Genomic DNA, 20,891 nt, shown 5'->3' with positions numbered 1-20,891 from the left:
TACCTTATTTTGAAGGTGGAGAAGACAAGCTTTCACATGTGCATATCGTATAGATCCAGAGAACACTGTTGTCTACAACAACAAAAATCAGCATTTAGTACTCAGCAAATCTATCATATACATTGTACAAGTTAGAACAACCCAATATCTGTACAAGTTAGAACAACCCAATATCTGTACAAGTTAGAACAACCCAATACCTGTACAAGTTAGAACAAAACAATATCTGTACAAGTTAGAACAACCCAATATCTGTACAAGTTAGAACAACCCAATATCTGTACAAGTTAGAACAACCCAATACCTGTACAAGTTAGAACAAAACAATATCTGTACAAGTTAGAACAACCCAATACCTGTACAAGTTAGAACAAAACAATATCTGTACAAGTTAGAACAACCCAATACCTGTACAAGTTAGAACAAAACAATATCTGTACAAGTTAGAACAACCCAATACCTGTACAAGTTAGAACCCAATATCTGTACAAGTTAGAACAACCCAATACCTGTACAAGTTAGAACAACCCAATATCTGTACAAGTTAGAACAACCCAATACCTGTACAAGTTAGAACAAAACAATATCTGTACAAGTTAGAACAACCCAATATCTGTACAAGTTAGAACCCAATATCTGTACAAGTTAGAACAACCCAATATCTGTACAAGTTAGAACAACCCTATATCTGTACAAGTTAGAACAACCCAATATCTGTACAAGTTAGAACAACCCTATATCTGTACAAGTTAGAACAACCCAATATCTGTACAAGTTAGAACAACCCAATATCTGTACAAGTTAGAACATCCCAATATCTGTACAAGTTAGAACAACCCTATATCTGTACAAGTTAGAACAACCCAATATCTGTACAAGTTAGAACAACCCAATATCTGTACAAGTTAGAACAACCCTATATCTGTACAAGTTAGAACAACCCAATATCTGTACAAGTTAGAACAACCCAATATCTGTACAAGTTAGAACAACCCTATATCTGTACAAGTTAGAACAACCCAATATCTGTACAAGTTAGAACAACCCAATATCTGTACAAGTTAGAACAACCCAATATCTGTACAAGTTAGAACAACCCTATATATGTACAAGTTAGCACAACCCAATATCTGTACAAGTTAGAACAACCCAATATCTGTACAAGTTAGAACAACCCAATATCTGTACAAGTTAGAACAACCCTATATCTGTACAAGTTAGAACAACCCTATATCTGTACAAGTTAGAACAACCCTATATCTGTACAAGTTAGAACAACCCAATATCTGTACAAGTTAGAACAACCCAATATATGTACAAGTTAGCACAACCCAATATCTGTACAAGTTAGAACAACCCAATATCTGTACAAGTTAGAACAACCCAATATCTGTACAAGTTAGAACAACCCTATATATGTACAAGTTAGCACAACCCAATATCTGTACAAGTTAGAACAACCCAATATCTGTACAAGTTAGAACAACCCAATATCTGTACAAGTTAGAACAACCCTATATCTGTACAAGTTAGAACAACCCAATATCTGTACAAGTTAGAACAACCCTATATCTGTACAAGTTAGAACAACCCAATATCTTCTGTATTGAACTTAACCTTGATAAACATCAGATTGTTTGTAAAATATTTTAAAAACATTGGTCAAAAACAGGGATTGATCCCAGACAAGTTTGAAATTTTAAATCAACAAAGGGCAACAACTCTTTAAAAAATGGTGAAATCAAGGAATAAAAATACAACTGCATGCCATGATTCTAAAACATACCAAGTTTTAAAAAAAAATTAGTTGAAAATTGAGATAGGAGATCTACTGAAATAGGAGATCTACAGACAAACAAAAATTTAACCTGGTGGAGAAATCCTTACCACAACAGTGAAGCTGCCATGCAAAGTCTCAATCTAATTAAATTAGATGGTCATTCTCACTACGTTACAAACATCTAACAACGTCCCATAAGGGGTCATGTCGAGGTGACCTTTTGGATTAGCCAATCAAATGACTAATTCCAGAATCTTGGAAGTGAATTTTATATGTCCGCATGACTAACATGCATAGCTTCCATAATCTGTCAATTTGTTTCAAGTCATTTCATCCCAGAAAGCATATATCTACATGTATGTAAATGCTGTGCAGAAATGGTTCGATTCAGAAACATGCTGTGACGAAATGGTTTGCTTCAATGACATTGACATATTGGCAATTTGCCCTGAAAGTGAAATAGACGTATCTCAAAGGTCATCAGAACGTGACCCCTTATGGGATGTTGTTAGATGTTCAAGTAACATAGTGAGAATGACCATCTAGATTTTAATTAGATTGTGCCAAGTCTGCTCTACAAATATACTACTCCTTCAAACAGAATTTTAGACAAATGTTCCATAGATATATCTGTCTGATCAAATTGACATAAACTTACCTGGGATAATTGTCTTGCTTCTTGTACTTGGTCATTCATGAGGTAAGCACACACCTGTAATACATTAGCCGATGGTTCCCCTTCTCTTCCTTCAACTATCCTGTAGGCTACAGAAAGACAATGGTTAATTTATTAGTGTACCGAAATGATCAGCATAAATGCAAACAAGAGGCCCAGAGGGCAAGCTCCTCTGCATCACCAGTCCTTTGGACCAGCTGGTGAGCTAAACATTTCGAATGATACTGCCTAAAGGCAGATACTGTATAGCCAGTTATTTAAACTGGGATATTTGCTGGCCATTGACTTGGTCGCAAAAAAAAGATCTCTGAAATAATGAGGCACAAGTAAATGTATATACACAGCAAAATAAACTCTAATTAAACGGGCATTCCTTCATTTGAACACCAGAAAAAATTTCTATTGGTGAAATATATGTCCGAACAATGATTATATCAGTGTTTGTGCCTACAAGTAATGAAATTATTGCCGAAACATATAGGAAAAAAGTGTATCTGATGTTTTTGCGGTAATTAGTAGATACTTCAGATTGAATAAGAGTTTTCAGGACTTATAACTCGAAGAACTTTGGTTTATCTTGAGAGTAAAACTGCATTATTAATGTAAAGATAATAACTTTTACTATTTGGAAAAAATACATATTTTCCAGTAAGTTTAATTTTGATGACCTAAACTTTATTCAAACAAAGGAATGCCCCTTTAAGAATATTGTCATATAGTGTGCCGTCATTAGACGACTCAGAATGGTTGATTCCAACAGGTATTGACAATCACATACACTGTACATGTAACTCTTGATGAAATGGCTAAATAGGAAAAAAACATTTTAAATATGTTACATTTTCCTGGAGCCCGATCTACTACTAAATCGGAAGTTTGAATATAAAATAAGATATTTAAGATGACCACAGTGGAAATTAGAACTGTCACCAGGATGGCTGACTAATAACCCCTAGCTCCTCCCCAATCCACCCTGTTTCCAACTCTGTCCCAATACTTTTCAATAAACACAAATAGGGTGAAAACAGCAGATCAAAACAGTAAGCAAAGACACAGCTTCAGCATACAAGTATGCTGAGTACATAAGTTTTGAGAAGTTGGATGAAAACTGTTCGAGAGTTATGTGTTCTGATAAAGATTCTGTCTATAAACAAAGAATAGGAGCATAATTGACATAGAAATCAGCGAATCAAAAACATCAGGCCAGGTTCTCAACTTCAGTAAAGGATGACTATACACCAACAAACTTTCCAAATGTTTGGATAAAAACTGTAGGTGTTGTTGTCCAGACAAGATTCAGTCTATAATCATAACGGGGCATAGCTGTCATAGAAATAGGCAAATGCCGAAGTTAGGTCCATGTGCCCAACTTCAGTGTGAAAGACGTATGGGTTATAATAATTGTGGTTCGTCAACTGTCCACAGATGCTTCCTACTAAATTAAATCGAAATCTGTGGAGTTATTGTCAAAGTTGAAATAAGAACTGGTCCTTGATGAAGGTGGATCGGAGAAGGTCAGCCATCTTACCTTCTGTAATTAGGTCCCGATCGTTGTCCCTGGCAACTTTAAGCATCACTTTTAAAAACTCTATGTCCACCCGCTGTGAAAGCTTTGTCAATTCAGCTAATGCCTGCACTGCTAGTTTCGCATCTCTGTAAATAAGAGTAACAGCCCTAAAAATCTGTCGGAGGTAGCATGCTGTTGGTCATAATTTTCCTCCAATCAATTTCTCAGATAAAATATGCACAAAGTTTAAGAATCATATAATTCAACAAAGATGTATCCAATGATAGTGATTACAGTCTTCAAATGGCAAAATCTGGGATAACTCAACTCCTTCCGATCTGTTTCTAAAAGTCAGACTACATTATGTATATCAGGTATATAGGTGTTAATCAATCACCTTTTCTTACGCGTCGTTTGCTCTTTGTCTATGTAAGACACATTATCTATGGGCCCCTGTCCTGGGCCCGTCCTGGGCCCCTGTCCTTCCCACAACGTGGGTAAGTATTTATCAGTATACTCATCAAAATGCATCCAAAACCTTTAAACTAATCTCCCCCTTTGAGGCCCCCAGTCCCCTTTGTCCCTAGGGGTCAAACTAACCTTACTTATATAAAAAATGACTGTCCCTATTTTAGTGATGTATAATTCAAGCCAAAGGTTGAAACCAGCCAAACCAACCCTCTGTCCCCATGGGTGGAGCCTGCCTTGATTTAAGAAAGGCTCTCAACAAAGATGTTTCAGATCAGCTGAAATCTACTCCACATTTAGGAGAAGCAACATGTTGAAGCATAATTTTAGCTTAGTTCTACTTTTGGGACTCCACCCCTATTTCACAATTTTTTTCTGCATGATTTTGCCATAACATCACTCCTGGATCTCTAACGAATGTATAAACAAAATTAAAAGGGTGATAGGTGTATACTTTTGGACTTCCCCCCCAAAACTTTAAAGTGAGTTTTGGTGCCAAAAAAGTTAAGTCCACAAAATGGTAAAATGCATGATTTTCCCATAACATCACTCCTAGACCTCTAATGAATGTATAAACCAATTTAGAAGGGCATGAGGTGTATACTTTTGGACTTACAAGCTTTCCAAAAACTTACCCCAAAAACTTTAAAGTTTTGGGGTGGGACGCCGACGTGACAGCATTAGCTCTCGGTTACTCGTAACCGGTGAGCTAAAAAGCGGTTGATAAGTAATGAAACAGGATGGTCAGATGACCTAAAAATTAAACTATAGTAACCAAGAGACACCTGCATACATGAGTGATATCTAAGAAAGATCTACCCAGTATTTCTGTAGAAAACCAAAACATCTAACATTATGCTCCTGCATACCTGTTCAGGTATTGCCTGAGAAAAGCTTTGCTTTCTAATACCAGGAACTTATCATGTGACCTAAGTCGCTGTAAGATTTGAAGTACTTCCACAGGTTCGAGGAAGGCTGTAAGAATCTTCATTAAGGACTGCAGATCCTTATGTTGTATCTCTGCCATTTTGGATCCCATTTCCATTGCAATGTCTAGATAATCATTGACACTCTGTACAATACCTAGGAAAAAGAGATATACAGTACCCATCAGTGATGAGAGTGTGCATTGATCAAAACTGATGTAATCTCGTTAATTATGTCAGTATGATATCAATTTCGTGTCTAACAATCAAATTGATGTTTAGCACAAAAAATAAGTAGAAATGTCACCATGATGACTAACTAAATTCACATGCTCCCCCAATCCACCCTGATTCCTACTCGGCCCCAAACGCTTTTTAATGAATGCTACAGGAGGGGAAAATTGCAGAAAAACAATAGAGAAAGCTATGGTCTGTTTCCCAATTCCATGAAAATTACATCATTTATACTTTAAATATTTAGGGAAAGCTATGATCTGTTACATTATTCCATGAAAACTACATCACTGATACTTAAACTTTTAATACAGAGAAAACAATAGTTTGTTTTAAAATTCCATAAACATATCATTCATAATTTGATATACATGCAGAGAAAGCTATTATCATTTTCATGATTTCCATGTAAGTTACATCCTCCTGCCTTAAATGATCGCTCAACCATGGAAATTTGAACCTATAAACAAGTTACATAATTATAAAGGTGTTTGTATCCTGCATCTCTAGTGGATCCGCCATAGGAACCCCCGAGTCCGCCATTGGACCGCCTTCCATTAACAAACATGAATGAACAATTTGATAATTTTAGGTTTCAATTTCCTAACAGTAGTAACAAAGTACAACCTAATAACCAAGAACATAAATGTAAAAGAAAGGACGCCACAAATAAGAGAACAGCTTTCCAAATGTGGCTATTCCTTCTTTTAAAGATTTAAAACTGGACTTTGTTGGAAGATCAATTGACAAGGTTTGTCACTTGACCTTGGCGTTACCATTTTTTAAATTGTTTCACAGACAAAGAATTAAGAACTTTTTATGTACCAAATCCATATCATTTAAAAATGCATCCGTGATGTTACTAGCTACCATATAGAAATATAATAGAATTATAATTCTGTTACCATATAAGCACTAACCACCAAAAGGACTCTTTGTAAACTACAAGCATGGATTATCGTCCCAACACAATGACCTAGCAGATGCAAAACTATTAGAGGTATAGATGTACTATGAAGAATCAACCCAGGATGGCAGGGATCCATGCCACATGGGAAGTTATTTTAGGCCATATTAAGAGAGGACATTTCCTTCAACAGGCCTTGGACCGAGAAAACATTGAACTTAATAGCAAGATATTTAAGCAATTGTACCTTAGCCTAAATCTACTTTGATATTTTATAGCATTCATTTTTGATAATATTATATATAAAGAGCTCTTGTTAATTACCTAACTAGTAATTATTTATGACTTGCAAGTCAACATCAATCACTTATCACCTTTTATAGCTATATCTCTCTTGTTAGAATAGAGTTATCTATCTTTAATTCAATTATGACGTCATAATACTATCCATTATGATGACGTCACAATATACTGACTATTGTTAATGCTGTCACAATTTCTACCTTTGTTAATGATGTCATAGATAACAATGTATATGGTCCCACATTTTTAGTACTTTAGGGGCAGAAATACCCTACAACTTTGTCCTGAAGAAGCCCATTGTATGGGCGAAACCGGTAGACCAAATAAATATCCAAGAACCCTCAAATCCTGTTGCTTGTTGCGATTGAATTCTAACTATATATATATGTATATCAATTAAACAGGTTTACCCTCGTGTTCACCACTGTTCAACATCTTCATTGCTAGGTAGGCTACCCTGAAGAAAATATAGCGGAATGATGGATTGGCCCTTATCCTGAAAGAGAAACATATTATTCATATCAATTATGTTACTTGTTTCTAAAATCCTCAAGAAATCAAGCATACTGGGTACTGCTAAAGCAATACATGTCCCCTACCCACCCCTGCTAAAAATGACAATGACCTTGACCTTGCCAAAAACCTTGAAACTCGAACTAGATATAAGGTTCTTAATCATTATGTGAAGTTTAATCAAAATCCCTCAAGAAATGAAGCCACTAGATATTTGTATATTTGTACAGCACGTATGTGTTACTGTTGTGTTGTCCTTCGCTCCTTTACCAAAGAGAATAAGAGACATGATAGTAAGCATGATATCACAGGTCAATAGCTTTCACCTTTCACCCACATCCCCAGCCCTCACACCCCAAACCCTACCCCTCAGGTGCCAACCCTCCACCCCTCACACCACAACTACCCCATCTACCCCTCACACCCCAACCCCCACCTCAACTACCCCATCTACCCCCTAATCCTCGCACCCCGACCCCCCACCCCTCACACCCCAACCATCCCATCTACCCCCACCCCTCACACTCCAACTACCCCCTACCCCTCACACCCTGACCCCCACCCCTCACACCCCAACCACCTCATCTACCCCTATCCCTCACACCCCGACCCTCACCCCTCACACCCCAACCACTCCATCTACCCCCTACCTCTCACACCCTGACCCTCACCCCTCACACCCCAACCACCCCATCTACCCCCTACCCCTCACACCCCGACCCCCACCCCTTACAGCCCAACCACCTCATCTACCCCCTATCCCTCACACCTCAACCCCCACCTCTCACAACCCAACCACCCAATTTACCCCCTAACCCCTCAGGTGCCAACCACCCACCCAACCCACCCCTTACAGCCCAACCACCCCATCTACCCCCTATCCCTCACACCCCAGCCACCCCATCTACCCCCTACCCCTCACACCCCAGCCCCACCCCTTACAGCCCAACCACCCCATCTACCCCCTACCCCTCACACCCCAGCCCCACCCCTTACAGCCCAACCACCCCATCTACCCCCTACCCCTCACACCCCAGCCCCACCCCTTACACCCCAACCACCCCATCTACCCCCTACCCCTCACACCCCAGCCCCACCCCTTACAGCCCAACCACCCCATCTACCCCCTATCCCTCACAGCCCCAGCCCCACCCCTTACAGCCCAACCACCCCATCTACCCCCTACCCCTCATACCAAACCCTCACACCCCTCCCCTACCCCTCACAAACTGTGCATAAATCTATTTGCTACACATTCAAGTCTAATGTGTTGTCTTGTGTCAGACAAGATCAAGGTGTTTTTTTTCCTTTTATTAGATAAAGAATACAATTAACACTTACATTTCATTCTGGTAGTATAGAGCTTTATCAAACTTTTGTCGTTCCATATACTTGACTCTCAACATGTTAGCTGCTATTGATAAACCCACATTGTCCTTTTGTCTCTTCATTTTGTTAAATTCCTGTAAAGCTTTATCGTCATTCTGAAATGAGCAAGAGTTCAGTGGTTCCTAGCATGGTTATTTTCCAAACATTTTAGGGTTTTTAATCTTTACCCTTTGTTGGAGGTACTCCCATCACTGTGCATGAATGTGTTGAGGTATTCTCACATTTGTTATCAAAGGATCTGAGGGACAACCTTATTTGAGATACTCTCACCTTTGTAACTAAAACACTGATGGCCAAATCTCTTCAAGGTACATATATATATATCCCAACCACCATAACAATGTTTATAACAAAGCCAATTACAAAAATAAGATTGCAGACATCAATTAGAAAAATTGTTCTATAAAAAAAAAAAAGAAAAAAAAAGGAAATAAACAAAGGGCAATAACATTTTCAAAAACAGTCAAATCAGAATTCTTTTCCAGAAGACACAGCTTTATATTGTGATGTACCTGGGTATATACGAAGTTTCAAAGAGAATCAGTTGTAAATAGGAGGATGTGATTGCCAGACAACAAAGGTTTGAGCCAGATGGACAACACTATACCATAATACTCATCGAATTTTATGGGCATAAAAAAAACAATTGAATTTTTTCAAAAAATCTGTACATGTATCAAGCCCATAAATCCAAGTTCAGGGAGTACAGAGCTATAAATGCATATTTTAATGTATGATGTCTTTGCCAATTATTTCCAAGTCAGAATTAAAGCCAAACTTGAGCAATTTTCCAAGTTAATTCAATCTATTGCACATAAACCAATTTAGGACAAATAGTAATTGTCATCTGAGACATATATAGAGAGATAAGTAACATCGCTATTTTCCCGTGCAAGTGGTGACTCCCTTTATTCGTGACCACTCAAGCATATTCCCTTATCGAGAGCGCCTTGTCCCCTATCAAACACACTCGAGCACAGGTAAATCGGGCTTTGCGCATGTGTGTATCGATGTGCTGGAACTTATTCGACATGTTCTGGGTTAATCCGCCATTACGTCAGACCAAAACATTGTCAATTTTAAACACACACAAAAAGCACATCGCTTTATTTAGGCCACTACAAAAGTTACTACATTATCCAAAAACTATCATACTTATGGGATATAGTCTTATTGATCATGCACACTATTGTCATTAATCCGTATTTTCGAAAATCCTTTGGGTTCTATTCGACATGTCCTAGTTTTGTAATTAAGCCGCCATTACGTCAGACCAAAACATTGTCAATTTTAAACGCACACAAAAAGCACATCGCTTTATTTAGGCCACTACAAAAGTTACTACAATATCCAAAAACTATCATACTTATGGGATATGGTCTTGTTTATCATGCACATTGTTGTCATTTATCCGTATTTTCGAAAAACCCATAGGCACTTTACGAAAATTGGAGATTCCCACCGATCTTCTCTGTGGTGTGCTTGACTTTCATACTCAAAATACAAACACTTTGGCAGCAAATTGTGATATATTTCATATTGATGACACTTCTGCACTTTGATATTAATAAAATTAAAGCACATCATTGGATGTTGGTGATGATTTCAAATAGAAATTATCAATAATTATGTGTCTGGTTTTCAAGTTTTCTCCAATATGGCGTCAGAAGACTGAACCGAGTGACCGCAAAGGATTGTGGGAAGGTCAGAGGCCACCACGTAGACATAAGGGCAAATAGAGAGGTGCCAATCTCTCTATATATGTCTCTGTTGTCACACTTGACCTAGGTATTCCTTGTTAGCACATTTAGTTGTTGAAATTAGAATCCATTGGTCCTTAGCTATCACACAAAAACCAGATTCTATTTATAGTAAAAGTGACCTTGACCTCAATATTCAAACCCACAATGCAATTCCAAAGAAACATGAACCCAGTTTTACGTTTGAGTTGGACACACCCACAAGGTATGTGACGTTGACCCTTGACCTTCACCCCTGAAAACCAATTCATTTAGCAATGCCTCTCTGTAAGAAAGTTTGAGTTTCATGGGACCCAGGAAATTCTAGTAATCAAAAAGAAACCTGAATTGTTCTCAAAATGTGTTTGCAGTGGTACAAAAACACCACTGTACTAGCTTGATACTGTAGAAATGTCCATGTTGTTTCCTTAAAGATGTTACAGTGCCAAGAGCCTATATACAGGTATTAGGAGTTTGAATTCTAAACAGCTGTTTTTCCTATACAATAAAAGAAAGTACTTTTTGTTGGTGTGTTGTTTATGTGTGCATTTTTTTGTTCATGTTTTTTTTCATCTACTGTAAAAATTGAAATTTATGTGAGGGAGAAATTAACGCTAATTACGAGGACTCCTTTTGTTCGCGAAAATTTCCCCCACGCGTATTATTTTGATATCAATTTGCGTAATCTTGAACTACAAGCGAAGGTGGATCGATAGCGAAAATTACCCCCACACGTATAGTTTACATATTTAAATCGTGAAATTAACCCCCCGCGAAAATAACCATGTTTACAGTATTTTTCTTCTTTTTTTATTTTTTCCTTTCTTACTTTTCCCCAATTTTTTATTCCATTATTAGCATCATCCTTGCTGCCATGAAATACTCAAGTTTCGACATAGACAAAGTTTAACAAGATACTCACAGAATATTCAAAATTTTTAAATGTTAATAATGAAAATATGTAATACGTTTCATAACCTTAACCTATTAATGTTATTTAGCCTATACAAATGAATGTAAGCTTACACATAGTAAAACTAATTTCTGAAAAATTGGAAATTTAATTCTTTATACATTGTACAAGTAGTTTGTTGTATAGATAGAATAAATAGAAATAAAAATTGATGCCAATTTCGGTCAGGGGACAAAAAGCAAAGCCATATATCATGGAGCACTCGACTAAAGGCCAGATGTGAGGCAGTGTAGATCTGGCAATCAAAAGTGACATTATAAACAGCAAAATCACTTTTTTACATTTTGGACTGATAACATAAATTTCTAAGCCAATGAAAATGCTTGTTACAAACAAGATTAAATTAAATAAGTATATGACATTTCTATCATCATATTAAAACTTACCTTATTGTCCAAAGCTTCTAATACTTCAGGGTTTAAAGCATTCATCTGAAATATATAACAAAAATAACAATGATCAGCTGTACTTATAGTTTCCAATGTAAAAGTGTAAATACAGACATTGTAGACTGGTATATGGAGGATATTGAATGGTTTCCTGTTGAATATAACATATTTCACAAGTGAAAATATCACCATATTCTGTCATAAAATTGAAATTTATGTTATATTCAGGGGAAAACAATCAAATTTTCTTTTATTTCATTTTTTTTAAAGATGAAAAAAGAGAAAAGAAAAATATGCATCAAAAAGCGTGTGAATCAGTAACATAATCTGTGATGCTGTATAATATGACGTTGCACCTTACAACATGACCACGCCATTTTGAATGAATGCAATTCCATCCTTTTCTGCTCTTTCTTAATGATTAAAATCAAGTTTTGCTTACATAACTGTTGTCAATTTTTGTCATTTGGATCTAAACCAAAAATTGGGGGATTTCAATACAGTGAATTGAAAGTGCCATTCTGATTGGTTAAAAAAAAAGAGATAACATAATGATCAGTGATGATATAAGCAACAAGGATATATAATTTTTTATCAAGTTAATTATTTCTTATATTTCACTGGTAGAAATGCAATAAAAATCCTTCTTTGCAAGAAGGTTTTTTTTCAAGTTTTCATTTTCAAGCACAAAAAGAAACCAATCTGAGTTAAAGTGCCATATTTGTCCCATATATAATACTCACCGGATATGATTTGGATGTGTGGTCTGTAATTGTTATTTCTGATGAACTAACAGGTTGTTTCTGTAAAGTAAAACATAAGAAATTCAAAACATTAAAACTACACATTAAATAAAATTTGTCAATGTAGACCATAGGTAACATGAAAAACCTCTGACCATGAGGACAGACCAAGAAATCTATAGATATTCACTGACCAGGCACTGCAAGGGTTATATACTTATTATGTTTTAAGATTAGTGAAACAGAATACCTGTATGTAGTACTCCACATTTTACTGTCAGCTATAATATAAACATGCCAGTACATGATCAGGAGGACAACAGATTGTATTGTTTTCATCCCTGGGATACTCCTATTATACTGTTTACCATTTTAGCTGTGCATAACATCTGTCAAATGCCAGACTGTGACAACTAGCAAGTGCTGACTTAACGAACTCGAATTCTCACTGAATAATATGTCACAATATGTGAAATGCGGTATGACTGAAAAACCTAGATTTTTTCACGTGTTAAAAACTTAAGAAAGAAAGCATGTCTCACAATAATTCCTGACTTTTGGTTTCATGAAAGAATATTCCTGGTAATATTATAACACCACAAAAGTTTATGATCACTTGGATTTCTGGCTGAAACCATTAAAAATGGAATGGAATCTGTTCTGATTTCACTAAGATTGATACACTCTACCCCTAAGTAAAAGATGCTTACTTCTCCATCAAACGAAGCCTTTGCAATTTCCTGCAATATCTGTGAAAAGAAAAAGACAGATTTCAGTTCCTGTTACAGGGGTATGTTAAATGACCCCATATAGAATCAACTTCATTTCTTATCACTGTGCTCTTCACAGCTATCAACTTAAGAAAAAAAACACTAATACCATTACTATATCTTTAAGCCAATAATGAAATTTTCAAATTAATATAAAAAGAAACTTTAACTTGACATTCATTAAAGTTTGTACATTTAATCAAATTACCTCCCTTGTGGGTTACACATCAGAAACACAATTGGATGTTGTAATTTTAATGATAATGTCACTTTGCATGGAATGTTGCGTATAGATTCAAGAAAAATCAGATGAGACAGAAAAATATATCATTAGGTAGCATGGGTTTCTCATGTAAATGAATATATTACCTTTAAAAAGAAAATGTTGAAAATAGCTGTATTGGTCTCTATAATAATACTGAAGTTTGTTTATTTAGCTTCTTGTTGGATATTACCTTTTTTGATTGATTATTGAGATATGAAGAGCATGGTCCATTTTCGATCATCGAACAAAATTCTTGATAAGATTCCAATATGCACTGAAAAAATTTAAAATTGATAATTGAATTATTGAAGCACCAATATATACAAAACATATATATACACCAGAAAAAATGTTGAAAATAAATTGAACTTATAAAACTGCATCATTTCTTTATTTTATATTTACGTTTAAAATCTTTGACAAGAAATATTTGTCTTGTAAAAAAAATCTCTGTACCTGTCCCTTTAATTCCAAAACAATGCAGGTCATATATTCTGCAAAGAGATGAAAAATCAAAATGAATATCTCTATACAAGTCCAGGACAGCCTGTCAGTCTATAAAATGTACTGGGTTGTATGGTTTTAAGATCAACAATACCATGGGACCTAATATTAATATACACACATTATGGATATGAAAGTGACAATGATTCTCATAACAGAATGTAAAAAACATGGAAGTTTAACAGTAACTAGAGATTGTCTGTAAGACATAAATGCCCACAGTTTGGAGAAGATTGCATCATCAGTTCCTGAGATTAGCTAGTACATTGAATCCGGACGAGACGGGACAAATATGGGTAACACTATATGCCCCCCCCCCCCCCCCCCCCCCTCCATTTTATGGCGAGGCATAAAAAATTTCCAATCAAAACACATTCACAATTGTATATCTTACACGGATTTAATACTGTATATCATGATTATAAAGTCTAAATTTCAAAAATAGTGGTTGGAAAAATGTGGAGGGATATATTGTGACAAAATTCCAACTCAAAAGTAACCGTTTTATGTTACATGCATCTATTATCATAGATAGACATACATTTGGACTCAGGGGCGTAACAAGCTTTGCCTTAACGTGAATGTACAGTAGGAAATGGAAACTTAATAGTTAGTGACTGATAACACATACCTTTACTAATGGCTGTAGCTTCAAGCATCATTCTATCCAAACTGACTTTATTATTATTCAACATCTGAACAGTCAGCTTGGCAGCTAATCTACTGACTTTCCTGGCACCCTGAACATAGATCTGTGAGATAAAAGCGTATTGTAAAAAAAATATATGCTCATTTTTTTTTAAAAGCTCCATTTAACATAACGTTCACAAGAGTTTTTAAATGAAAAATTAAGAGGCCCATGGACCTTAAAGCCACATACTCACGAAGAAACATATATCAATGTTTACATTTTGAGCTTTTTACAGTTTTCGGACTTGATACATATCTTACAGATTATCGTGAATCAGAAACTGAAAGAAAATGTGTATTTATGAAAATATACAGGGAATTCCCACAAATAATAACTGTGGCTGCCGGACTAAGTTTCTCTGAAAATTAGTCCCACAATATGCAACAGCAGGTTTTACAGTCCATACAAAATGGCGGAACGCCGAAAGCGTGGACCTGGGAAAACGCAGACAGATTCTGCCAAAAAAAGATGAAACGTGAATGTAATCCGCAAAACACGAGTATTTCCTTAGGAAAGGAAATGATTCGTTGGAACTTAGCGAGAAAAGGGAATAGACTCAAATTCTGATTTTGCCGGACGTCTATTGGATTGCTGGTTAACTTTTGAGCAATGTCAACTTCACTGATCGAAAATTTTATCGATGTTTTGTTGTATGCATATTGCTACATTTTAAAATTAAGTATTTAAATGTATACTATGTTTATTTTGTTCAGTTATTACACAGATATTCTGTAGTTATGTTTAAATGAAAGCATTATTAGGCAAAGCTCACGTATGCTCGATATGTAAACAACGGCAATGTGTGTAGTTTATATGCAGCGCACGTTGTTATAGCCTCGTTCTCGACTCCGTGACAAATCTCGCGATAGATATAAATGCGGCGAGTTATTTTGATACACTGATGTCTCAAGGATTCCCCTGGTCAAGCGTCCAGGCTAGTGGTCATTATAATGTTAGGAGAGCGTCAATGAGCATCTTGGATTGTCATTAATACATGTGTGCAGCTAGAATTTTAGGTTGTTTGTGAGTATGTGGCTTTAACAGTCACCTGATTTCTGATATAGTCAATTTGACCCATTTAGTCCCTGTCCATGAACCCATGAGAGTCAGTTAGGGCCGATATGTTTATACCATCAAACTGCCATCAAATACTGATAATTCTAACCAAGTATGAATTATTTCGTATGGCCATTAAACAAATTGGGCACAAAAATATGATTTATAGTAAATCATATCCCCTCTGTAGGGAAATCAGAGACTCCAGTGTTATGAAATTCTCCATTTCAGTCCAGTATCTCGAGACCTTTCTATCTATGAAGAATATTCGATTCTACCATATCAAAGGTTTGAGAAGGTTTTAGAAAATTCAGTCAATTTGACTCATTTTGGCCATGCCCACCAGCCCCTGGGAATTAGTCATTTCCAATATGTGCATACTATTATGATAGCAGTGTTTTCCTAAATGGCATTGTCATTCGACAATTCTTAGCATCTTCTGTTGCATAATGGACAAGGAGGGACCACCAAAGGATTTGTATTATTTTAAATGCCTTGTTAATGTATAATAATTATATATATTCATTAAAATAACCCTGACCTGTGATTCTTGTCCATACAAATTGTTACAATAACAAGAGCTGTTGGAGAACAGCATAGCTCGTCTCGCAAATATTTGTCAATAAATAATTAAAATATATTAATTGGACTGGTTTCGCAAATTGCATTAATAATATTTATATTGTTTACTTGATCAGATTATGCTTTGTGAATTCATGCAATTTTCAAAACCATACAAATTTATATATATATAAATTATTTATTGACAAACCTTCGGGAGACAAGCTATGCTGTTGCAGATTAAATGAATATATTAAATACAAATGTAATTGCTTTTGGACATATTTCTTCAATTTTTTGACAAAATATTATCCTGATGAGAGTTGTCTCCCTTGAAAAATGTGGATCGGTATAAATTGTCTATTGTGAGCATTTTCACATTGTTTTATTTTCAGTTTCACCCCAAGAAGGGATAGTGTAACTCCATAGGGACTCTTTTACCAAATATCAGCACCCTAAAAAAGTCCAAAAATTTGAAAATTCTGTTTTTTTTCCCAAAACATTTTTTTAGTTTAACTCCGGCAGGGGATAGTTTAACCCAAGAGGGAGTCTTTTACCAACTATCAGCACCCTAGTACAATTATAAAGTGATGTATTAATACCTTTCAACACTTGCACCAAAAACTTAACGCAGAAATATTTTAAGTCCAAAAATTTGAAAATTCTGGTTTTTTCCCAAAAAAATCTTTTAGTTTAACTCCGGCAGGGGATAGTTTAACCCAAGAGGGAGTCTATTACCAATTATCAGCACCATAGTATAATTATAAAGTGGTGTATTAATACCTTTCAACACTTGCACCAAAAACTTAACGCAGAAATATTCTAAGTCCAAAAATTTTCAAAAATCTTGTTTTTTTTTCCAAAAAATCTTTTAGTTTAACTCCGGCAGGGGATAGTTTGACCCCCACAGGGACCATATCACCATAAATTACTATGCCTTTCAACACTTTGGAAAACCGACGCCGGAGTGACGACATAAGCTCTCACTCTTCTTCGAAGAGACGAGCTAAAAACAATGATGTGTCTTACTTTTGAGTCTACACCAGGTCCTCTAGCGTAGGAACGTATAAAGAACACAGCTGTATTCCCTGATAAGTTGAACACATTGAATCCATCATTAATAAATAGATTAACAACAAGCTGGTTGCCATAGTATTCTATCTCCCCCATGTCTGTTTTTGTCACATCATTCTCTATACAAAGGCCATCAAACACCTAGTCAAAGAAATCAAAATGATAATAACTTCATCATACAATATAAACAATGTATTTCAATCTGCCTGCATGGCTAAATGCCTTGGACCTATAACCAATATATGATATACACAATGTATTACAATGTACAGCTTGTCAGAGACTTATATCAATAATACAATGTATTACAATCTGTCTGGCATAATGCATGATCTATTTACAATGTATAATTACAATTAATGTACCTAGCTTGCCTGGGGCCTATAATCAATTTACAATATATACAATGTATTACAATGTACTTGGATTGCCTATATAGGAGCTATAATCAACATACAATGTACTATTTTGTACCTGGTTTGTCTGGGGCCTATAATCAATTTACAATATATACAATGTATTACAGTGTACCTGGATTGCCTAGGAGCTATTATTACAATCAAATTACTAGGATTGCCTAGGAGCTATAATCAATATTTACAATGTACTACAATGTACCTGGATTGCCTGCGACCTATAATCAATATTTACAATGTACTACAATGTACCTGGATTGCCTTTGAGCTATAATCAATATATACAATGTATTACAATGTACCTGGATTGCCTTGGAGCTATCATTAATATATACAATGTACTACAATGTACCTGGATTGCCTGGGACCTAAAATCAATATATACAATGTATTACAATGTACCTGGTCTGCTTGGGACCTATGGTCATTCTGCAGCAGGGGTAAGAGTAACTGGATTTGGTGAATCTGCCTCATTCCTGCCTCCACCTCTGCCCGCTTGATTAACTGTAATGAGACATATTGTTTAGGTTTTTCAAGTGTTTTAAATGTAGTGAGTTGATGTTGCTCAATTATATAACCAGAAATTTTAATATTTTATAATTAACACAATAGAATCAGCTTTATGAGATTGAGCTCTATACAACTTATTCTTTGGTTATTGACAGTGTTTTGGAACACTTGACATTTCTGACGGCCCTGGAAACCACTTTTCGCTAACTATCTTAAAAGTGATGATTATGCAAAACTAAAAGCAAAGTGAGCCGGGGATCACAGAGATATAATCAATGAAATAAATGTGTCCAGGGATTCATCAGATATCGTTTGTGTCAGCTAGCGTGTTTAACTGTGGCGTTTGACATTAAACCTTTACCAATGCCACCAAAATCTAATCATGTGTAGGATTTTATGTTGCGGAGTTGTGATGTGAATATAAACTAAATCTGTTTGTCCAGAGGTTCATGACACATCTTGACTATTCAAGCTTTTTCTTTTAAAAGAAGTCAATTGCAAGTGTAACCTTTGACCTTTGATTTTGACTGATGACCACCAAAATCTAATCGGGTGTAGAACTTGATAATGTGATGTCTGAACATCAACTAAACATGTCCAGGTGTTGATGAGATATATCATGTACTATATACACACACCCCTCCTACTAAAATGAATATGAAGTGGAGGGTATAATGAAGGGGGCCTATTTGTAGGCAGGGGCTTATTTGTCGGCAAGGGCTTATTTGTTGGCAAGGGCATATTTGTTGGAAGGGGCTTATTTGTAGGCAGGGGCTTATTTGTAGGCAGGGGGTTATTTGTTTGCAAGGGCTGTTGACAGGGGCTTATTTGTTGGCAGGGGCTTATTTGTTGACAGGGGCTAATTTGTTGGCAAGGGCTTATTTGTTGACAGGGGCTTATTTGTTGACAGGGGCTAATTTGTTAGCAAGGGCTTATTTGTTGACATGGGCTTATTTGTAGACAGGGGCTTATTTGTTGGAGGGCTTATTTGTTTGCAAGGGCTGTTGACAAGGGCTTATTTGTTGGCAGGGGCTTATTTGTTGACAGGGGCTAATTTGTTGGCAGGGGCTGTTGACAAGGGCTTATTTGTTGACAGGGGCTTATTTGTTGGAGGGCTTATTTGTTTGCAAGGGCTGTTGACAAGGGCTTATTTGTTGACAGGGGCTAATTTGTTAGCAAGGGCTTATTTGTTGGAGGGCTTATTTGTTTGCAAGGGCTGTTGACAGGGGCTTATTTGTTGGCAGGGGCATATTTGTTGACAGGGGCTAATTTGTTGGCAGGGGCTAATTTGTTAGCAAGGGCTTATTTGTTGACAGGGGCTAATTTGTTGACAGGGGCTAATTTGTTGGCAGGGGCTGTTGACAAGGGCTTATTTGTTGACAGGGGCTTATTTGTTGGAGGGCTTATTTGTTTGCAAGGGCTGTTGACAAGGGCTTATTTGTTGACAGGGGCTAATTTGTTAGCAAGGGCTTATTTGTTGGAGGGCTTATTTGTTTGCAAGGGCTGTTGACAGGGGCTTATTTGTTGGCAGGGGCATATTTGTGAGTAAATATGATACCAGTATGTTACATCTCTGTACATTACTCAAACATTCTACTTACTTCTGTGATCTTAGGGAGATCTCCTTTAACAGCATAACACTTCATCAAAGTCATGTAGCAGTTCAAGTCTGGTGCAGTACCACACGAGCTGAAATATTGATACAATAACATAATAAGGAACACAGTGCCAAGAGGGTCTGTATCACTCACCTGGATGAGAAAAAACAAAAGTTATAAAATTTTACCTTGACCCGAGACCCAATGACCTTGACAGTTTGATTGACAAGAAAATGTCCCATTGTACTTCTACATAATAGGATATATCTATAACATTATGTGAAATATTGGAAATGTTGTCTTTCAGGATTTTGAGAAATTCTCCAGAGACAAAAATGCTGAAAGATAAAAGAACAACCAGATAGAACCTGTGTATAGGGAATGTGCTTTGTGAAATAATTAAGGAATTCTAAAGAATAATGCACCACTTACCCCATGGATTTAAAAATGGAAGCCATCTCCTCTTCATGACTATAAGACAATAAAAGTATTTGACGACAGTGAATTATCATCTAATCAAATGACAGTGAATTATCATCTAATCAAATGACAGTGAATTATCATCTAATCAAATGACAGTGAATTATCATCTAATCAAATGACAGTAAATTATCATCTAATCAAATGACAGTGAATTATCATCTAATCATAGACAGTGAATTATCATCTAATCATAGACAGTGAATTATCATCTAATCATAAGACTGTGAATTATCATCTAATCATATGACAGTGAATTATCATCTAATCATAGACAGTGAATTATCATCTAATCATATGACAGTGAAATATCTAATCATATGACAGTGAAATATCATCTAATTATATAGACATAATTATTCAACAAATAAGCAATAACAACTAACATTACCTATACAGTATGTATACATACCATGTAG

At 36.0% G+C, this 20,891-nt stretch overlaps 1 protein-coding gene across 1 annotated transcript in view; it reads right to left on the bottom strand.

Annotated features, from left to right (window-relative positions):
* Window positions 1-20,891, bottom strand: part of LOC117329434 — a 41,156-nt gene that overhangs the window by 13,460 nt on the left and 6,805 nt on the right. Inside the window, exons 7-22 of the mRNA XM_033887373.1 lie at window positions 20,425-20,463; window positions 19,996-20,083; window positions 18,287-18,388; window positions 17,424-17,609; window positions 14,718-14,838; window positions 14,039-14,076; window positions 13,773-13,856; window positions 13,258-13,296; window positions 12,548-12,607; window positions 11,802-11,846; window positions 8,656-8,798; window positions 7,212-7,297; window positions 5,301-5,514; window positions 3,985-4,109; window positions 2,439-2,545; window positions 4-72 (exon numbers count right to left, since the gene is read on the bottom strand). Coding sequence (XP_033743264.1) covers window positions 4-72; window positions 2,439-2,545; window positions 3,985-4,109; window positions 5,301-5,514; window positions 7,212-7,297; window positions 8,656-8,798; window positions 11,802-11,846; window positions 12,548-12,607; window positions 13,258-13,296; window positions 13,773-13,856; window positions 14,039-14,076; window positions 14,718-14,838; window positions 17,424-17,609; window positions 18,287-18,388; window positions 19,996-20,083; window positions 20,425-20,463 — 1,546 coding nt within the window. The remainder of the gene's footprint in view (window positions 1-3; window positions 73-2,438; window positions 2,546-3,984; window positions 4,110-5,300; window positions 5,515-7,211; window positions 7,298-8,655; window positions 8,799-11,801; window positions 11,847-12,547; window positions 12,608-13,257; window positions 13,297-13,772; window positions 13,857-14,038; window positions 14,077-14,717; window positions 14,839-17,423; window positions 17,610-18,286; window positions 18,389-19,995; window positions 20,084-20,424; window positions 20,464-20,891) is intronic.

Source organism: Pecten maximus, chromosome 6 (genome assembly GCF_902652985.1).
Source record: "Pecten maximus chromosome 6, xPecMax1.1, whole genome shotgun sequence".
Lineage (NCBI taxonomy): Eukaryota > Metazoa > Mollusca > Bivalvia > Pectinida > Pectinidae > Pecten > Pecten maximus.
This window is presented reverse-complemented; position numbering and strand designations above follow the sequence as displayed.